The sequence below is a fragment of the Oncorhynchus kisutch genome, linkage group LG13, assembly GCF_002021735.2.
Source record: "Oncorhynchus kisutch isolate 150728-3 linkage group LG13, Okis_V2, whole genome shotgun sequence".
Taxonomy (NCBI): Eukaryota; Metazoa; Chordata; class Actinopteri; order Salmoniformes; family Salmonidae; genus Oncorhynchus; species Oncorhynchus kisutch.
In genome coordinates, this window is record NC_034186.2 from 8,574,089 (window position 1) to 8,595,204 (window position 21,116).

The 21,116-nt window shown below is 44.1% G+C and overlaps 1 protein-coding gene across 1 annotated transcript in view; it reads left to right on the forward strand.

Annotated features, from left to right (window-relative positions):
• The window catches only part of si:ch73-61d6.3 (occludin), a 41,852-nt gene extending 22,749 nt beyond the window's left edge, over nucleotides 1-19,103 (forward strand). Inside the window, exons 5-8 of the mRNA XM_020477040.2 lie at nucleotides 10,928-11,140; nucleotides 14,842-15,013; nucleotides 16,433-16,474; nucleotides 16,590-19,103. Of these exons, the coding sequence (XP_020332629.1) occupies nucleotides 10,928-11,140; nucleotides 14,842-15,013; nucleotides 16,433-16,474; nucleotides 16,590-16,691 (529 nt within the window). The 3' untranslated portion in view covers nucleotides 16,692-19,103. The remainder of the gene's footprint in view (nucleotides 1-10,927; nucleotides 11,141-14,841; nucleotides 15,014-16,432; nucleotides 16,475-16,589) is intronic.
• Nucleotides 19,104-21,116: the final 2,013 nt, after the last annotated feature.

The window sequence follows — 21,116 nt, forward strand, 5'->3', positions numbered from 1 at the left end:
TGTGCGTATCTGGTGTGTGTGTATTGTGTGTGAGTGTGTGTGTGTGCCTGTATTATGTGTGCGTATCTAGTGTGTGTGTATTGTGTGTGAGTGTGTGTGTGTGTGTGTGTGCGTGTGTTATGTGTGCGTATGTAGTGTGAGTGTATTGTGTGTGTGCGTGCGTGTGTGTGTGTGCGTGTGTTATGTGTGCGTATCTAGTGTGAGTGTATTGTGTGTGAGTGAGTGTGTATCTAGTGTGTGTTTATTGTGTGTGAGTGAGTGTGCGTGTGAGTGTGTATCTAGTGTGTGTGTATTGTGTGTGAGTGTGTGTGTTTCTACTGTGAGTGTATTGTGTGTGAGTGAGTGTGTATCTACAGGGCCTTGAGAAAGTATTCACACCCTTTGACTTATTCCACATTTTGTTGTTTTACAGGCCGAGTTAAAAATAGATTTTTACACATCTACACACAATAGCCCATAATGACATCACAATACCCCATAATGACATCACAATACCCCATAATGACATCACAATACCCCATAATGACATCACAATACCCCATAATGACATCACAATACCCCATAATGACATCACAATACCCCATAATGACATCACACTACCCATAATGACATCACAATACCCCATAATGACATCACAATACCCCATAATAACATCACAATACCCCATAATGACATCACAATACCCCATAATGACATCACAATACCCCCATAATGACGTCACAATACCCCATAATGACATCACAATACCCCATAATGACGTCACAATACCCCATAATGACATCACAATACCCCATAATGACGTCACAATACCCCATAATGACATCACAATACCCCATAATGACAAAAAACATGTTTTTAGACATTTTAGCAAATGTATTGAAAATGAAATACATAAATATCTCATTTACATAAGTTTTCCCACCTTTCACAGAGATTATATCTGTGAGGGTTTCTGGGTAAGTCTCTAAGAGCTCTCCACACCTGGTTTGTGCAACATTTGCCCATTATTCTTTTTTAAAATTCTTCCAGTCAAATTGGTTCGTGATCATTGCCAGTCAACCATTTTCAGGTCTTGCCATAGATTTTCTAGTAGATTTAAGTCAAAACTGTAACTCTGCCACTCAGGAACATTCACTGTCTTCTTGGTAAGTAACTCCTGTGTAGATTTGGCCTTGTGTTTTAGGTTATTGTCCTGCTGAAAGGTAAATTCATCTCCCAGTGTCTGGTGGAAAGCAGACTGAAATCAGGTTTTCCTCTAGGATTTTGTCTGTGTTTAGCTCGATTCCGTTTCTTTTAATCGTGAAAAACTCCACGGTCCTTGTTGATTAAAAGCATACCCATAACATGATACGGACACCACTATATTTGAAAATATGAGAATGGGTTTTCCCCAAACATACAGTAACACTTTGTATTTAGGACATAAAGTAAATTTCTTTGCCACATTTTTAGCAGTATTATTTTAGTGCCTTGTTGCAAACAGGAAGCATGTTTTGGAATATATTTTTTATTCAGTATAGGCCTCCTTTTTTTTCATTCTGTCAATTAGGTTAGTGTTGTGGAGTAACTACAATGTTGTTGATCCATCCTCAGTTTTCTCCTATCACAGCCATTAAACCCTGTAAATGTTTTAAAGTCATCCTTGGCCTCATGGTGTAATCCCTGAGCGGTTTCCTTCCTCTCCGGCAACTGAGTTAGGAAGGACAGCTGTATCTGTGTAGTGACTGGGTGTATTGATACACCATCCAAAGTGTAATTAATAACTTCACCATGCTCAAAAGTATATTCAATATCTGCTTTTTTAAATATTTTGTACCCATCTACTAATAGGTGTCGTTTGTGAGGCATTGGAAAACCTCCCTGGTCTTTGTGGTTGAATCTGTGTTTGAAATTCACTGCTGAACTGACAGACCTTACAGATAATTGTATGTGTGGGGTTCAGAGAAAAAATCATGTTAAACACTATTATTGCACACAGAGTGAATCCATGCAACTTATTATGTGACTTGTTTAAGTACATTTTTAGACCTGAACTTATTTAGGCTTGCTATAACAAAGGTGTTGAATACTTATTGACTCAAGACATTTCAGCTTTTCATTAATTAATTTGTAAAAATGTCTAATTATTTTGTCCACTTTGACATTATGGGCTATTGTGTGTCGGTCAGTGACAACAACACATCTGAATTCAGCCTGTAAAGTCAAGGGGTGTGAATACTCTCTGAAGGCAAAACATGTCCAAAACATTAGGAACACCTGCTCTTTCCATGATATCGACTGACCAGGTGAATCCAGGTGAACGCTATGATCCCTTATTGATGTCACCAATCCACTTCAGTCAGTGTAGATGAAGGACAGGAGAACTGTTAAAGAGGGATTTTAAAGCCGTCTCGGCAATTGAGACACGGGGCTCTATTTCAACAAACCTAACGTCATGGTGAATCTAAGCGCTAGGCAGTAGCGCTATGGTTTCGGGGGTATGTCAGAAATATTTGTTCTGTTTTCACAAGCACAATTATCGGCGCAGTTGCTGGCGTTGGCGCGAAAGGGCCGGGTTTTTGATGAATTAACAAGTTGTGGGTGTGTCAAGGCGTGGCCCTTCACTGGCCAATCAGAACGTGCTCCATGGCTGAATATGTGGTTGCTTCAAGTCGTGTATTTACGGTCTTTTATGGACTGCCTTAGAATCAACTCCAATTCCATTGTTAGTCCATTATAGTTTGTTTAACTGTTACAGAAAGAGAATAACAAAATTCTGATTTGTCCCATCTATTCTAAATATGTTAACTTGAACCTGTTTGCGGTCCACATTGTTCTAAGTAATTGCATGTCTTCAATGTTAAAATACAGTATGTAGTGTACATAACATTGACACTGATATAGGGGCTAGGCCTGCTGTAAATACAATATGTAGTGTACATAACATTCACACTGATATAGGGGCCACAGATGTCCTCACCATAAAACCAGGACAGTGAATCATTCTAATAAGTTTGGTTTTAATAAAATGAAATGAAAAACAAGCTTCTTTTTTTCTTCCAGTAAATACATGTCAAATGTAATGATATAATAAAATTATACCAGGATAAAGAAGAAACAGGATGCACAGCCTGTTGTAGTAGAACTAGGGAAAGTAAGGGCAGCCTACGGAGGGCTTGGGTTTAAACAAAATATGAAACGGAAAACAAACGAGGTTCACCGGTATTCACTGAGGCTCTCATCTCTTGTTTCATGATGGGCATGGACACATGTAGACTACATCATGGAGGGGGTTTTAGGCACGTCCAAAACGGGAGCTGTATGGCAAAAATAATGTGGACCTGCCTACAATCAGTGGTGTAAAGTACTTAAGTAAAGATACTTCAACTTAAATTGTGTTTTTGGGTATCTGTACTTTACTTGGGGCGGCAGCGTAGCCTAGTGGTTAGAGCATTGGACTAGTAACCGGAAGGTTGCGAGTTCAAACCCCCGAGCTGACAAGGTACAAATCTGTCGTTCTGCCCCTGAACAGGCAGTTAACCCACTGTTCCCAGGCTGTCATTGAAAATAAGACTGTGTTCTTAACTGACTTGCCTGGTAAAATTAAATACATTTTAAAAACTTCACTATTTATATTTTTGACAACTTTTACTTCACTACATTCCTAAGGAAAATAATGTACTTTTTACTCCATACATTTTCCCTGACACCCAAAACTAGGCAAACTTAGGCAAGTCATTACATTTTTTGACTGGTTAGCAGGACAGGAAAATTGTCAAATTCACGCACTTATCAAGAGAACATCCCTGGTCATCTCTATTGCCTCTGATCTAGCGGACACACTAAGCAGAGAACTTCCCTGGTCCTCCTTACTACCTCTGATTCTGGCAGATCTAAATGTTGGGCAAGACAAAATATTTAAGTTCCTTTGAATGGGATATGGTAGTAGGTGCCAGGCACACCGGTTTGAGTAAGTCAGGAACTGCAACGCTGCTGGGTTTTTCACGCCCAACAGTTTCCTGTGTGTATCAAGATTATTATTTATTTTATTTTATTTGACCTTTATTTAACTAGGAAAGTCAGTTAATAACACATTCTTATTTTACAATGATGACCTACCCCGGGTTAAACCCAATGATGACCTACCCCGGTTAAACCCAATGATGGCCTACCCCGGTTAAACCTAATGATGGCCTACCCCGGTTAAACCCTCCCCTAACCCGGACGACGCTGGGCCAATTGTGTGCCGCCCTATGGGACTCCCGATCACAGCCGGTTGTGATACAGCCCAGGATCGAACCAGGGTCTGTAGTGACGCCTCTAGCACTGAGATGCAGTGCCTTACACGCTAGACCCACTCCAATTTGCTTACTGCCACAATAGGTCCACAGACAACACAATCGCAATCACACTGCACACTGCCCTAACCCATCTGGACAAGAGGAATACCTATGTAAGAATGTTGTTCATCAATTACAGCTCAGCACTTAACACCATAGTACCCTCCAAATTCGTCATTAAGCTCGAGACTCTGGGTCTCAACCCCGCCCTGTGCAACTGGGTCCTGGACTTTCTGACGGGCCGCCCCCAGGTGGTGAAGGTAGGAAACATCTCCACTTCGCTGATCCTCAACACTGGGGCCCCACAAGGGTGCGTTCTCAGCCCTCTCCTGTACTCCCTGTTCACCCATGACTGCGTGGCCATGCATGCCTCTAACTCAATCATCAAGTTTACAGACGACACTACAGTGGTAGGCTTGATTACCAACAACGACGAGACGGCCTACAGGGAGGAGGTGAGGGCCCTCGGAGTGTGGTGTCAGGAAAATAACCTCACACTCAACAAAAGAAAGGAGATGATCGTGAACAGCAGAGGGATCACCCCCCTATCCACATCGACGGGACAGTAGTAGAGAAGGTGGAAAGTTTTAAGTTCCTCGGCGTACACATCACAGACAATCTGAAATGGTCCACCCACACAGACAGCATGGTGAAGAAGGTGCAACAGCGCCTCTTCAACCTCAGGAGGCTGAAGAAATTTGGCTTGTCACCGAAAACACTCACAAACTTTTACAGATGCACAATCGAGAGCATCCTGTCGGGCTGTATCACCACCTGGTACGGCAACTGCTCCGCCCACAAGTGTAAGGCTCTCCAGAGGATAGTGAGGTCTGCACAATGGCCCACCACCCAAAGGACATCCAGTCAACTTGACAGAACTGTGGGAAGCATTGAAGTCAATATGGGCCAGCATCCCTGTAGAATGCTTTCGACACTTTGTTGAGTTCATGCCGGGACAAATTGAGGCTGTTTTGAGGGCAAAAGGTGGTGCAACTCAATAGTAGGAAGGCATATCCTAATGTTTTGTACACTCAATGTATAGTCTTGCGAGTGTGCAAAAAGTCAGTGCAAGATAGGGTCAATGCAGATAGTCCGGCTAACCGTTTAATAAACTTTTTAGCAGTCTTATGGCTATCTAGCAGTTTTATGGCTTGGGGGTAGAAGCTCGCTGAGCCTGCTTGTCCGAGAGCCAATGCTCCGGTGCCGTTTGCCGGACGGTAGCAGAGTAAACAGTCTATGGCGTGGGTGGCTGGAGTCTTGATGTAGAAAACCTGGAACATATCCCAGTCTTTAGTAGCAAAACAGTCTTGTAGCCTCACGTCCACTTCATTAGACCACTTCCGTATTTAGCGCATCACTGGTACTTCCTGTTGGAGCTTTTGTTTGTAAACAGGAAGCAGGAGAATAGAGTCATGGTCAGTTTTGCATAAAGAAGGACAAGGGAGGACCTTTTATGCATTTCTCTGGGTAGAATAAAAGTGGTCTAGAGTTTTAGCACCTCTGGTTGGTCGAAGTGAGGTTGACGTGAGGTATACGTGTTGGCATACGTGTTGATTGACGTGTTGGTAGACGTGAGGTAGACGTGTTGGTAGACGTGTTGATAGACGTGAGGGAGACGTGTTGGTAGAGTGAGGTAGACGTGTTGGTAGACGTGTTGATAGACGTGTTGGTAGAAGTGAGGGAGACGTGTTGGTAGAAGTGAGGTAGACGTGTTGGTAGAGTGAGGTAGACGTGTTGGTAGAGTGAGGTAGACGTGTTGGTAGCCGTGTTGGTAGAAGTGAGGTAGACGTGCTGGTAGACGTGAGGTAGACGTGCTGGTAGACGTGAGGTAGACGTGTTGGTAGACGTGAGGTAGATGTGTTGGTAGAAGTGAGGTAGACGTGTTGGTAGACGTGTTGGTAGAAGTGAGGTAGACTTGTTGGTAGAAGTGAGGTAGACTTGTTGGTAGAAGTGAGGTAGACTTGTTGGTAGAAGTGAGGTAGACGTGTTGGTAGAAGTGAGGTAGACGTGTTGGTAGACGTGAGGTAGACGTGTTGGTAGAAGTGAGGTAGACGTGTTGGTAGAAGTGAGGTAGACGTGTTGGTAGAAGTGAGGTAGACGTGTTGGTAGACGTGTTGGTAGACGTGTTGGTAGATGTGTTGGTAGAAGTGAGGTAGACTTGTTGGTAGAAGTGAGGTAGACTTGTTGGTAGAAGTGAGGTAGACTTGTTGGTAGAAGTGAGGTAGACTTGTTGGTAGAAGTGAGGTAGACGTGTTGGTAGACGTGAGGTAGACGTGTTGGTAGAAGTGAGGTAGACGTGTTGGTAGAAGTGAGGTAGACGTGTTGGTAGACGTGTTGGTAGACGTGTTGGTAGACGTGTTGGTAGAAGTGAGGTAGACGTGTTGGTAGAAGTGAGGTAGACTTGTTGGTAGAAGTGAGGTAGACTTGTTGGTAGAAGTGAGGTAGACTTGTTGGTAGAAGTGAGGTAGACGTGTTGGTAGACGTGAGGTAGACGTGTTGGTAGAAGTGAGGTAGACGTGTTGGTAGAAGTGAGGTAGACGTGTTGGTAGAAGTGAGGTAGACGTGTTGGTAGACGTGTTGGTAGACGTGTTGGTAGACGTGTTGGTAGAAGTGAGGTAGACGTGTTGGTAGAAGTGAGGTAGACGTGAGGTAGACGTGCTGGTAGACGTGAGGTAGAAGTGAGGTAGACTTGTTGGTAGAAGTGAGGTAGACTTGTTGGTAGAAGTGAGGTAGACGTGTTGGTAGAAGTGATGTAGACGTGTTGGTAGAAGTGAGGTAGATGTGTTGGTAGACGTGTTGGTAGACGTGTTGGTAAAAGTGAGGTAGATGTGTTGGGAGAAGTGAGGTAGATGTGTTGGTAGACGTGTTGGTAGAAGTGAGGTAGATGTGTTGGTAAAAGTGAGGTAGACGTGTTGGGAGAAGTGAGGTAGACGTGTTGGTAGAAGTGAGGTAGACGTGTTGGTAGAAGTGAGGTAGACGTGTTGGTAAAAGTGAGGGAGACGTGTTGGTAGACACACCCCTCCCCCATTGGACTTTCCGGAGGCCGTCTTCGTCCGATCGTGCCGCTGCATGGAGAAACCACTGAGTTCTACGTACATATCAAATCTAATTTGATTTGTCACATATGGGTGTTTAGCATGTTATTGCAGGTGTAGCGGAAATGCATGTAGAAATGCTTATAGTAATCCAGCAACGTTTCTGCAACACATATAATATTGCTGCTTTTCAAGTCTCTCTGATATTAGACTCGCGAGTGAAGCTCATCCATCTTATTCTCCGGTGACTGAACATTTGCCAATAGAACGGAGGGGAATGCCGGTCGATTTTCTCTTTGTTCCAGTCTCGCCAGGATGCCGGCCCGTCTGCCACGTCTACGCCTGCAGCGTTTTGATAGCCAATGAAACAAAGGTCCGGTATGAACAAAGGAACAGCTGAGTCGGAGTTGAAGTGGGATTTGAAGTTAAATTGAGGTTTGTAACTGTCGATCTGATGTCCAGAAGTGCCTGGTGGTCACATGTGATAATAGTATGAACTTTCTGTACAAAAAAAAAAAGTCAAGATAAACACGAAAAAGTCAGTAAAGTCTGTTTGGAACTCGTAGGATGTCGCGCTTCTCCGTCGGAACCATCTTCCTGTATTCTTTCTGTAAGGGTTGTCGTCGGTGGAAGGAGGAGAGGACCAAAGCGCAGCGTGAACTGAACACTTCAAAAATACAACACAACAAAGTGACAACCGAAACAGTTCTATCTGGTGCAGACACACAAAGACTGAAAATATAGAAAATCTAACATAGACTGCCCACCCCAACTCACACCCTGACCATACTAAATAAAGACAAAACAAAGGAATAAAGGTCAGAACGTGACACTTTCTTAGAGAATATAGAACTACATCTTGCGCAACTCTATACAAATAAGAGAAAGTACTGTACTTCAGCTTGTAGGCTATGTGTAACTGTTAAAGTACAATTAGGTCTGTTTGTGTGTTTACAATAACCTGCACCATTCCTTCCTCCCTTCGTAATCACTGATCTGACATAATAGGGATGGGTGTGAGACAGGCTTCCAGTAAGTAGCTTTCACCTATCCGCCGGTGATGTCAGATCATTGATAACATTCAGGAAGGACGGAAGGAAGGAACGACGCATGTTGAAAGTTTACGGACAGACGCACTTCTCTGTCAGAGTTACACGTATCAGGTCAAGTGGTCTTATTTGGTCTTATTTGCAAATGGGTGCACAAGACCTGGTGCTGTGCAGTAAACAATGCCTCTATCAGGCCATATGTCAAACAAAGCATACTTCATGAGGTCCAGTGCCTGGGACAGGAGGGTACTGTATCGACCGCCCTCGGAAGTATCATGGAAAGTCAACACACACATCTGTAAACTGCTCATTAAGAGTTGAGGCTCATACATATTTAGAACAGTTATTGGAACAATAATAATGGATACATGCTTATAAATTATTATAAACAAATCAATTAGACTGAATAAGAAATATTGTAGCTCTCACCATATATCAACCCTCAGTGATGCTTTATGAACTTAGCAACAAAAAAACAGAAACCACCCTTTTTCAGGAGCGTGTCTTTCAAAGATCATTTATAAAAATCCAAATAACTTCACAGATCTTCATCGTGAAGGGTTTAAACATTGTTTCCCATGCTTGTTCAATGAACCATAAACAATTGATGAACATGCACCTGTGGAACGGTCGTTAAGACACTAACAGCTTACAGATGGTAGGCAATTAAGGTCACAGTTATGAAAACTTAGGACACTAAAGAGGCCTTTCTACTTACTCTGGAAAACACCAAAAGAAAGATGCCCAGGGTCCCTGCTCATCTGCGTGAACGTGCCTTAGGCATGCTGCAAGGAGGCATGAGGACTGCAGATGTGGCCAGGGCAATAAATTGCAATGTCCGTACTGTGAGACGCCTAAGACAGCACTACAGTGAGACAGGATGGACAACTGATCGTCCTCGCAGTGGCAGACCACGTGTAACAACACCTGCACAGGATTGGTACATCCGAACATCACACCTGCGGGACAGGTACAGGATGGCAACAACAACTGCCTGAGTTACATCAGGAACGCACAATCCCTCCATCAGTGCTCAGACTGTGCGCAATAGGCTGAGAGAGGCGTGGTTTTGTCTCACCAGGGGTGATGGTCGGATTCTCGTTTATCATCGAATGAAATGAGCGTTACACCGAGGCCTGTACTCTGGAGCGGGATCGATTTGGAGGTGGAGGGTTTGTCATGGTCTGGGGCGGTGTGTCAGCATCATCGGACTGAGTTTGTTATCATTGCAGGCAATCTCAACACTGTGCGTTACAGGGAAGACATCCTCCTCCCTCATGTGTTTCCCTTCCTGCAGGCTCAACCTGACATGACCCTCCAGCATGACAATGCCAACAGCCATTCTGCTCGTTCTGTGTGATTTCCTGCAAGACGGGAATGTCAGTGTTCTGCCGTGGCCAGCAAAGAGCCCGGATCTCAATCCCATTGAGCACGTCTGGGACCTGTTGGATCAGAGGGTGAGGGCTAGGGCCATTCCCCCTAGAAATGTCCGGGAACTTGCAGGTGCCTTGGTGGAAGAGTGGGGTAACATCTCACAGCAAGAACTGGCAAATCTGGTGCAGTCCATGAGGAGATGCACTGCAGTACTTAATGCAGCTGGTGGCCACACCAGATACTGACTGTTACCTTTGATTTTGACCTCCCCTTTGTTGAGGGACACAATATTCCATTTCTGTTAGTCACATGTCTTGTTCAGTTTAGGTCTCAGTTGTTGAATCTTGTTATGTTCATACAAATATTTACACATATTAAGTTTGCTGAAAATAAACACAGTTGACAGTGAGAGGACGTTCCTTTTTTTTGCTGAGTTTATGTAATGTTGATGAAACTCCTAAAAAGTCCTGCTTCATAAACAGAGGAATGCTATAGCCTCAAGACTTCCCCAACCTGCTAGTTTATATTATATGGTGCTCTGCTGTAATATCATAGCCACGAGATGAAACCTTAAATCCCTGCTAACTCAACAGTGAACTGGCTCTTCCCCTCCTTTTATTAAGGAAATCCGGAGTCTGTCTCTTCCATTTGTCCAGTGGTTTTGGTGATTTGTGATCAGTTACATTCACGTACTTCATTGTCGTTTTTCCCTTTAAGTGGATCAGAAACCATAGTAAGGTCATGGCTGATATGTTCTTGGTTGTATGTGACAATAAACTATGGCCATGACTAAGGTCATAGAAACTAAAGTCAAAACGAAGGTAATTATTGGTACATAGAGCAGAGGTATTCAGGTATTCACAGAGTGTTTTTGGTAGATAGAGCAGAGCTATTCAGGTATTAAGAGTGTTTTTGGTAGATAGAGCAGAGCTATTCAGGTATTCAGGGTTTTTGGTACATAGAGCAGAGCTATTCAGGTATTCAGAGTGTTTTTGGTAGATAGAGCAGAGTTATTCAGGTATTCAGAGTGTTTTTGGTAGATAGAGCAGAACTATTCAGGTATTCAGAGTGTTTTTGGTACATAGAGCAGAGGTATTCAGGTATTACATTCATTGTTGAGTTTATATTGAATGTTATTGTTGTGCCTTAGGTATTCAGAGCATCTGGCTATCCTTCCCTCGGACCAGCCCTCCCAGGGGGCCAGTTCCAGCCCCTCTGAGGAGGCAGGGGGGGTCAGGAAGCCCTCTGCTAACAGGGGGAAGAGGCGCCGGCGCAACCCTGAGCTGGATGAATCACAGTACGAAACAGAGTACACCACTGGAGGAGAGACTGGCAACGAACTGGACCCAGAGGAGTGGGAGAGGTGAGACACACAGGGAGGCATACACATGCACATACACATGCACATACACATACACATGCACAAATGTATTACACGCATGACTAACTCACTTTCGATAAAAGCGTCTGCTAAATGGCATATATTATATATTATTATATCACACAAATTGGCAGGCACATTCACACGCACACACACACATGCGAGCGCAGGCGGGCATATTCACACACACACAAACACACGTTCACACTCACACACACCTGCAACAATGCAATGGTAGTGGGGGACGTTAGACACACACGGCAAGCACTCATACACACACATGCACACACACTAGAGCCATATTAGTCAGAGATTTTACACACACACCCAGTACACGCTTTGAAGAAAAGGTGTTATCGAGAACTTGAATAATCCTTTTTGGTTCCAGGTAGAACACTTTCAGTTCCAGGTAGAACCCTTTTTGGTTCCAGGTAGAACACTTTCAGTTCCAGGTAGAACCCTTTTTGGTTCCAGGTAGAACACTTTCAGTTCCAGGTAGAACCCTTTTTGGTTCCAGGTAGAACACTTTCAGTTCCAGGTAGAACCCTCTTTGGTTCCAGGTAGAACACTTTCAGTTCCAGGTAGAACCCTTTTGGGTTCCATGTAGATGGAACCCAAAAGGGTTCTTCCAGAAATCAAAAAGTGTTCTACCTGGAACCAAAAAGTGTTCTCCTATGGGGACAGCTGAAGAACCCCTTTGGAACTCTTTTTTTCTAACAGTATAGCAGTCTGGGCTGGTCTTGTTTGGTCCAGTACAGTAACTAATCTCTACTGGCATGCCATTCCACATGAGGTTGTAATTGGAAATAATGAGAGAATTGGGCCAAAGGTTTAAGGTGTTGGGGGTCAGTTGTGGGTAGGTCGTTAGTGAGAGAGCTGCATCCACCTCCCCTCTGCCTTTTCTCTCCTTGAGACGGAGAGGGCCCTGGTGAGAGAATTGGGATCTGAAAACCATTATTTGACTGGTGTAAAACAGAAGATATGAAGCCCTAGCTTGCTTTACGGTGTATTACAAGGAGCACTCAATTCCTGTAAATGGTCAAGAAGTGGCCAAAAAGAAAGCGGAGCTTCTCGTTGAAATATGCTGAGTGTACAGCAAGACAGAATATGACTCTAATACTGTTGATCATAGTACATTCGAGATCTATTGATCAAATACACTATATTACCAAAAGTATGTGGACATCTGCTCGTCTAACATCTCATTCCAAATTCATGGGCATTAATATGGAGTTGATCCCTCCTTTGCTGCTATAGCAGCTTCCACTCTTCTGGGAAGGCTTTCCACTAGATGTTGGAACATTGCTGAGGGGACTTACTTGCATTCAGCCAGAAGAGCATTAGTGAGGTCGGCACTGATGTTGGAGCAATTAGGTCTGGCTCATAGTCGGTGTTCCAATTCATCCCAAAAGTGTTTGATGGGGTTGAGGTCAGGACTCTGTGCAGGCCAGTCAAGTTCTTCCACACTGGTCTCGAGAAACCATTTCTGTATGGACCTCGCTTTGTGCATGGGGCATTGTCATGCTGAAACAGGAAAGGGCCTTCCCTAAATTGTTGCCACAAAGTTGGAAGCACAGAATTGTCCAGAATGTTATTGTATGCTGTAGTGTAAACATTTCCCTTCACTGGAACTAAGGGGCTTAGGCCGAACCATGAAAACAGCCCCAGACAGTTATTCTTCCTCCACCAAACTTAGCAGTTGGCACTTGGGGCAGGTAGCGTTCTCCTGGCATCCACCAAACCCAGATTTGTCCATCGGACTGCCAGATGATGAAGAGTGATTCATCACTCCAGAGAGCGAGTTTCGACTGTTCCAGAGTCCAATGGTGTCGAGCTTTACACCACTCCAGCCATCGCTCGGCATTGCACATGTGGATCTTAGGCTTGTGTGCAGCTGCTCAGCCATGGAAACCCATTTCATGAAGCTCCCGACAAACATTTATTGTTCTGACGTTGCTTCCAGAGGCAATGAGTGTTGCAACCAAGGACAGACGGTTTTTACACGCTTCAGTAAGCTGTGGTCCCGTTCTATTAGCCTATCACTTTATGGCTGAGCTGTTGGTGCTCCTAGATGTTTCCATTGCACAATAACAGCACTTACAATTGACTGGGGCACCTCCTAGCAGGGCAGAAATGTGACGAACTGACTTGTTGGAAAGGTGGCATCCTATGACGGCGTCACATTTAAAAGTCACTGAGCTCTTCAGTTAGGCCATTCTACTGCCAATGTTTGTCTATGGAGATTGCATGCTTGATTTTATACACCTGTCAGCAACGGGTGTGGCTGAAATAGCCAAATCCACTAAGTTGAAAGGGTGTCCACATACTGTTGTGTATGTACAGTTGAAGCCCGAAGTTTACATACACTTGGGTTGGAGTCATTAAAACTTGTTTTTCAACCACTCCACAAATTTCTTGTTAACAAACTATAGTTTTGGCAAGTCGGTTAGGACATCTACTTTGTGCCTGACACAAATAATTTTTCCAACAATTGTTTACAGACAGATTATTTCACTTGCAATTCACTGTATCACAATTCCAGTGGGTCAGAAGTTTACATACACTAAGTTGACTGTGCCTTTAAACAGCTTGGGAAATTCCAGAAAATGATGTCATGGCTTTAGAAGCTTCTGATAGGCTAATTGACATCATTTTAGTTCATTGGAGGTGTACCTGTGGATGTATTTCAAGCCCTACCTTCAAACTCCGGGCCTCTTTCCTTGACATCATGGGAAAATCTAAAGAAATCAGTCAAGACCTCAGAAAAAGAACTGTAGACCTCCACAAGTCTGGTTCATCCTTTGGAGCAGTTTCCAAACGCCTGAAGTACCATGTTCATCTGTACAAACAATAGTACGCAAGTATAAACACCATAGGACCACGCAGCCATCATACCGCTCAGGAAGGAGATGCGTTCTGTCTCCTAGAGATTAATGTACTTTGGTGCAAAAAGTACAAATCAATCCCAGAACAACAGCAAAGGCCCCTGTGAAGATGCTGGAGGAAACAGGTACAAAAGTATCTATATCCAATTATTTGGATATATTGAAGCAACATCTCAAGACATCAGTCAGGATGTAAAGCTTCGGTCTTCCAAATGGACAATGACCCCAAGCATTCTTCCAAAATTGTGTCAAAATGGCTTAAGTACAACAAGGTCAAGGTATTGGAGTGGCCATCACAAAGCCCTGACCTCAATCCCGTAGAAGATGTGTGTGCAGAACTGAAGGCGTGTGCGAGCAAGGAAGCCTTCAAACCTGACTGAGTTACACCAGCTCTGTCAGGAGGAATGGGCCAAAATTCACCCAACTTATTGTTGGAAGCTTGTGGAAGGCAACTGAAACGTTTGACCCAAGTTAAACAATTGAAAGGCATTGCTACCAAATACTAATTGTGTACTGTATGTGTATGTAAACTTCTGACCACCTGGGAATGTGATGAAAGAAATAAAAGCTGAAATAAATCATTCTCTCTACTATTATTCTGACATTTCATATTCTTAAAATAAAGTGGTGATCCTAACTGACCTAAGACAGGAAGTAAATGTCAGGAATGGTGAAAAACTGGTTTTAAATGTATTTGGCTAAACTGTCTGTAAACTTCTGACTTCAACTGAATAGTGTATGTGTGAACAATGTCTAACAATATTCTCTGACTTTGTCTATTTCTCTCTCTCCCTTCAGCGTCTACCCAGAGATAACGTCAGACAGCCAGCGTCAGGAGTACAAGAGGGAGTTTGATGCCGACCTGAGGGAGTACAAACATCTGTGTGCTGAGATGGATGACATCAGTGACCAGATGAACAAACTCAGCAGGCAGCTGGACACACTGGACGAGACCTCCGCCCAGTACCAGGTGAGAAACCAGAGGGAGACCAGTGGAGGCTTTTTTAATTTTAATTTGAAATGTTATGTTGTTATTTTTTGAGAGTACAGCAGGAACTGTGGAAAAAGAGACAGCCAGTAGGGTCATAGAGAGATGGTGGAGACAGACAGTAGGGAGTAGGGTCATAGAGAGATGGTGGAGACAGACAGTAGGGTCATAGAGAGATGGTGGAGACAGACAGTAGGGTCATGGACAGAGGCTGGAGACACAGTAGAGTCATGGACAGAGGTTGGAGACACAGTAGGGTCATGGACAGAGGGTGGAGACAGACAGTAGGGTCATAGACAGACAGTAGGGTCAAGAGAGATGGAGACAGACAGTAGGGTCATAGAGAGATGGTGGAGACCGACAGTAGGGTCATGGACAGAGGCTGGAGACACAGTAGAGTCATGGACAGAGGTTGGAGACACAGTAGGGTCATGGACAGAGGGTGGAGACAGACAGTAGGGTCATAGACAGACAGTAGGGTCATAGACAGACAGTAGGGTCATAGAGAGATGGTGGAGACAGACAGTAGGGTCATGGACAGAGGCTGGAGACACAGTAGAGTCATGGACAGAGGTTGGAGACACAGTAGGGTCATAGACAGACAGTAGGGTCCTGGAGAGATGGAGACAGACAGTAGGGTCATAGAGAGATGGTGGAGACAGACAGTAGGGTCATGTACAGAGGCTGGAGACACAGTAGAGTCATGGACAGAGGTTGGAGACACAGTAGGGTCATGGACAGAGGGTGGAGACAGACAGTAGGGTCATAGACAGACAGTAGGGTCATAGAGAGATGGTAGAGACAGACAGTAGGGTCATGGACAGAGGCTGGAGACACAGTAGAGTCATGGACAGAGGTTGGAGACACAGTAGGGTCATGGACAGAGGGTGGAGACAGACAGTAGGGTCATAGACAGACAGTAGGGTCATAGACAGACAGTAGGGTCATAGACAGACAGTAGGGTCATAGAGAGATGGTGGAGACAGACAGTAGGTTCATAGAGAGATGGTGGAGACAGACTAGAGGGTCATAGACAGACTAGAGGGTCATAGACAGACTAGAGGGTCATAGACAGACTGTAGGGTAATAAGACAGACTGTAGGGTCATAAGACAGACTGTAGGGTCATAAGACAGACTGTAGGGTCATAAGACAGACTGGAGACAGACTAGAGGGTCACAGACAGACTAGAGGGTCACAGACAGACAAGAGGGTGGAGGTGGGGGCTACAACCCTTGTCGCCAGGGGCCATATGTGTGTCCGGATGGTGGAGGGCTGGTGTCAATTTAAATAGGAGGACAAGCTCAATACTATGAGCTCTCCTTCCTTCACCAGCCTCCACTGAGATACACACTTAGAACCAGGGAGAAATAGTTCTTATTCTCCTTATTCTTTACTTTAGGTTGTGGCAGAGGAATATAATCGACTGAAAGACCTTAAGAGGGTGAGCAGACATTTCTATGAAATCTTTCTACATTATAAAGAATGAACTCTTATCACCCCATAATGGAGAATAGACGATGAAACAAATGATCTGTTTTCTCTCTGCTCCTCCCCAGACACCAGACTACCAGGCTAAGAAGCTGGAGTGTCGTAAGTTGAGACACAAACTGTTCCATATCAAACGTGTGGTCAAGGCCTACGACAAGAGCCTTTCTTAAAGCCAAGCTCTCCCTCCAACCCTATCCAACCCCCTCTGTCGTCATGACAACACCACACTCCTGGACTAAGAATATGCAGAACACTAAGAATATGCAAAACACTAAGATTATGTAGAATGTTGAAAACCAAAGCTCCCTTCTTGGCATTTACACACACACACACACACACACACATTAATGACATGGTTATGTGATTCCTTCTGCCTCGATTAATTTCAGACCAGTTCTCTTCTCTATGTGGATTGCTTCACAGACACTATCGTACACTGTGGGGTTGAAAGACTATATTCATAATACTTCACACGTAACACACAGCCCACTAGCACTGCCATATTCCTAACTGTGCCTAGTAAGTAACATTGTTGTACATGCTTGCCTTGAAACACGGCAGTCTATTTGACTGAATGGGTGTGGTTATAAAAGGTTACTTCAATGTCGTTTCACCTGAGGTCGTCTGTGATAGAAGCATTGGGCCTTTGCTGGTTCCTGTTTGCATTGTTTTATCTCCACAGATAAGGCAGTATCGTAGAAAAGGGCAAGTCACATTGCTGAGTATGCACCAAACCTACTAGAACAAACCCGTGCTGTGTGCTTCAAGCACTCCACAAAAGAAAGCTAAAATAACCGCTGTTTTCTCTAAAAAAAGGACTGAATTCCACCATATATTATGACAGTTGGAGGACCGGCGGTATGTGAACACTCTCGGAGCTGCGTTCAGTAAATTCATTCTGGTTATCTACCCGGATTTCAGAGCACTCTAGTCTTTGTGCCAGAGCGCAAATAACTGACATCAGATGAACATGACTGGTGTCAGTAAACGTCGGTAAAAAAAGAAAGAAAAAAAAAGCGTAATTAAATTGTTGCCAGCAGCACAGTTCCAGTCACCAACGCACTAGGGTAACATGAAAACAGCATAACCAGCTCTGTCAGGGCGAGTCAAGTGGTCAGAGTGAGGTGTTCTCTCGTTTGTGTCTCGGAAGTAGCTAGCAAGCTAGGCAACGTTAGTTTGGGAGCTTGACTGCTATTGGGAGGTCAGAACGCACGGAACAACCGTAGTCCTCGGGCGTCAGCGTACAGTGCGCATCTCTGAACGCTCCGACGAGAGCGAAACGCTCTGAATGTACGAACTGACAACACCGCACTCTGAACGTACTCTGGCATTCCAGATTGAATTTACGAACTGACACTCTGACAACACCGCACTCTGAACGTACTCTGGCATTCCAGATTGAATTTACGAACTGACACTCTGACAACACCGCACTCTGAACGTACTCTGGCATTCCAGATTGAATTTACGAACTGACACTCTGACAACACCGCACTCTGAACGTACTCTGGCATTACAGATTGAATTTAGGAACTGACACTCTGTTGTGTATTGCCATGACAACCTCAATGTTGTGTTTGAGGAAAGTCGGGCTATGTTTGCAACATTGTCAGTGAAATTACTATTGTACTGTGTCTGCAGATAATTTCCAATATCACCATCTAGACTTCTTCTAAATCTGTTGTCCATTGTGATTAACTGTATATTTTGTATATATTTTGTAGTTAAACAGGATTTAAATGGTGAAGTATTTACTAATAACACAGGATCAAGAGGAACAAAACGCTTTTGTATTTGTCCTATGCATTTTTCATGTTAGGAGCTGTATGTCTGAATTCCTGCCACGTTCACGCGCCAGTCAGAACTAGGAAACGCTGACATTTCCCACTTGCTAACTGGTTGAACGTGGCACGGCACGTCTGTAACTTCAAACAGTTAGCGAGTCGGACATTCCTGAGTTTCCTAGTTCCGATTAGTACATGAACGCGGCAATATAGTGACATTTTGGTCATTGTGTACTTACTGAAGAGACAACTGAACTGTTGTCCAGGGTGTTTTCTCATTGGTCATTCACAATGCACTGATGCTATGCACATATTAATTAACCAATGACAGGGGCAGTATTTTTATGAACAATGTTTGTCTCATCATGTGCTCTTTAAACACTGTGGGAAGCATGCATCAATGTGGTAAATGTATCAATAAGCTCAACTTGGTTTTGATTTGATTTCTCTGCTGTGATATAATGATTACCTGTTGATTTATTATGTGTTGTTGTCACTGCTCTGCTAATACACACCTTCTGCAAGGTAATGCTTCTCAATGTCAGTTAGAAAATTATTTACAGCTATTTGGATTATTTGTTATTCATTTGTATTTTCTATGTTTGAATTGATGAGATTTATGGAGAACAGATTTTTGTCCCCCCCCCCCATTTATGAGTATTTTATTTTTATATGAATTTATTTCCTTTCATGTTACTGTAAAATCTCTTGTAAAAAGGCATAATTTCTAAAAACGTGTTGATTGCCATGACAAAAAAATAAACTTCTGTAATTCTTTAACAACGGTAATGTAACAAATACAGTATCCAGGATCCCTTTCCTTTCTCCTAATGTCATCTAAAACCATACTGCTGGTCAAGTTACCAGCTTGTTAACCAGCTAAACATGACCGGACTAGGCTGTTTATTTTCAAACGAATATCTAGCAGCCTGCACTTAGAAGGGGAAACATTTAAGTTTAGCTCCGGTAATACAGTATATCATAGCTTTTGAATGGTTTTCTGCATGGTAAAGTCTGTCTAATCAGACATGCTCATGGTTCTCACAGGTAAGGTGCAATTAAGCGGTCGCTACCTCGCTATTCAGTGAAGAGGACATTCAGCAACTATTGGAGGACAGCGGGGGAGAATCTCAATTGGATTTTGTTCGACTCCTTGCAACCTCTTCTCTGTCCTCTTCTTGCCTCCTTTTGAAAGAGACTTACATATTTTTAAATGATCGATCAGATTTTCACAACTCATTTACCAATCACATCATGTCTTGTCTTCCGATGGTTGTTTTCCTCCACCTGTAAACCCCTGGTGAAGAGTGAAGACAAAGGCCCCCGATGCGTTGGTTTTATCAACTGTTATCAACTTCCACTTTCCTCAAAGAGTTGCTGAGTTACTTCTCCAGTCTCACAGGTGAGGTGAAATGATACAATGTATCCACTTTGCTGGCGATGTGTCCTGCTCAAATAGTTATACAATTATAACAACATCCGAAAGTGAACCAGACATGAGCCAACAACTTTAACATCTCTCTTTAGTAGGAATACGGTACCCTACAGCAGTGGTTCCCAACCAGGGGTACTAGGACCTGCAGGTACCTGGCCGTTCCACAGGGGGTACTAGGACCTGGAGGTACCTTGGCTATCCACAGGGGGTACTAGGACCTGCAGGTACCTGGCCTATCCACAGGGGGCACTAGGACCTGCAGGTACCTGGTCTATCCACAGGGGGTACTAGGACCTGGAGGTACCTGGCCTATCCACAGGGGGTACTAGGACCTGGGGGTATACCTGGCCTATCCACAGGGGGTACTAGGACCTGCAGGTATCTGGCCTATCCACAGGGGGCACTAGGACCTGCAGGTACCTGGTCTATCCACAGGGGGTACTAGGACCTGGAGGTACCTGGCCTATCCACAGGGGGTACTAGGACCTGGAGGTACCTGGCCTATCCACAGGGGGTACTAGGACCTGGAGGTACCTGGCCTATCCACAGGGGGTACTAGGACCTGGGGGTACCTGGCCTATCCACAGGGGGTACTAGGACCTGGGGGGTATCTGGCCTATCCACAAAGGGTACTAGGACCTGGGGGTACCTGGCCTATCCACAGGGGGTACTAGGACCTGGGGGTACCTGGCCTATCCACAGGGGGTACTAGGACCTGGAGGTATCTGGCCTATCCACAGGGGGTACTAGGACCTGGTGGTACCTGGCCTATCCACAGGGGGTACTAGGACCTGGAGGTATCTGGCCTGTCCACAGGGGGTACTAGGACCTGGGGTACATAGCACAGTAACTGAAAAAGGTCTGGAACCAGTCCCCTACAGTAATGTAGTTCTTGATAAAGATCAACAGTGTAGGACTACCTCATGTTTGCCCAATAAAAGGGGGTAGGCAGAGAACACAATCAGTGTTCGTCAGACACGGTCACCCTGTTTCTAGACAACTTTGATGTGTTATTTCTTACATTATTCTTCTATTTATTTTCTCAGAACGTTTCCATGTGTGTATTGTGTATTTGTATTGCTCGGTTTTACTGCACTGTTGAAGCTAGAAACAAAAGCATTTCACTGCACCTGCAATAACATCTGCAAATCTGTGTACGTGACCAATAAACTTTAATTTGATTTTGATTTGATATCAGCTCTTGTCTAATCAAGCATTCTAAGGACTTTAATGCTTGTAATCTTCTGAATTTCCATAGATATAACATGCTTTCATGTTTTAAAAGCCTTATCTAGAATGTTCAAACATTTTAAGTGTTATTCCCAAATCTCGCTCATGTCTGACAGTTTGCAACAGTCCCATGCCCCATACATCAG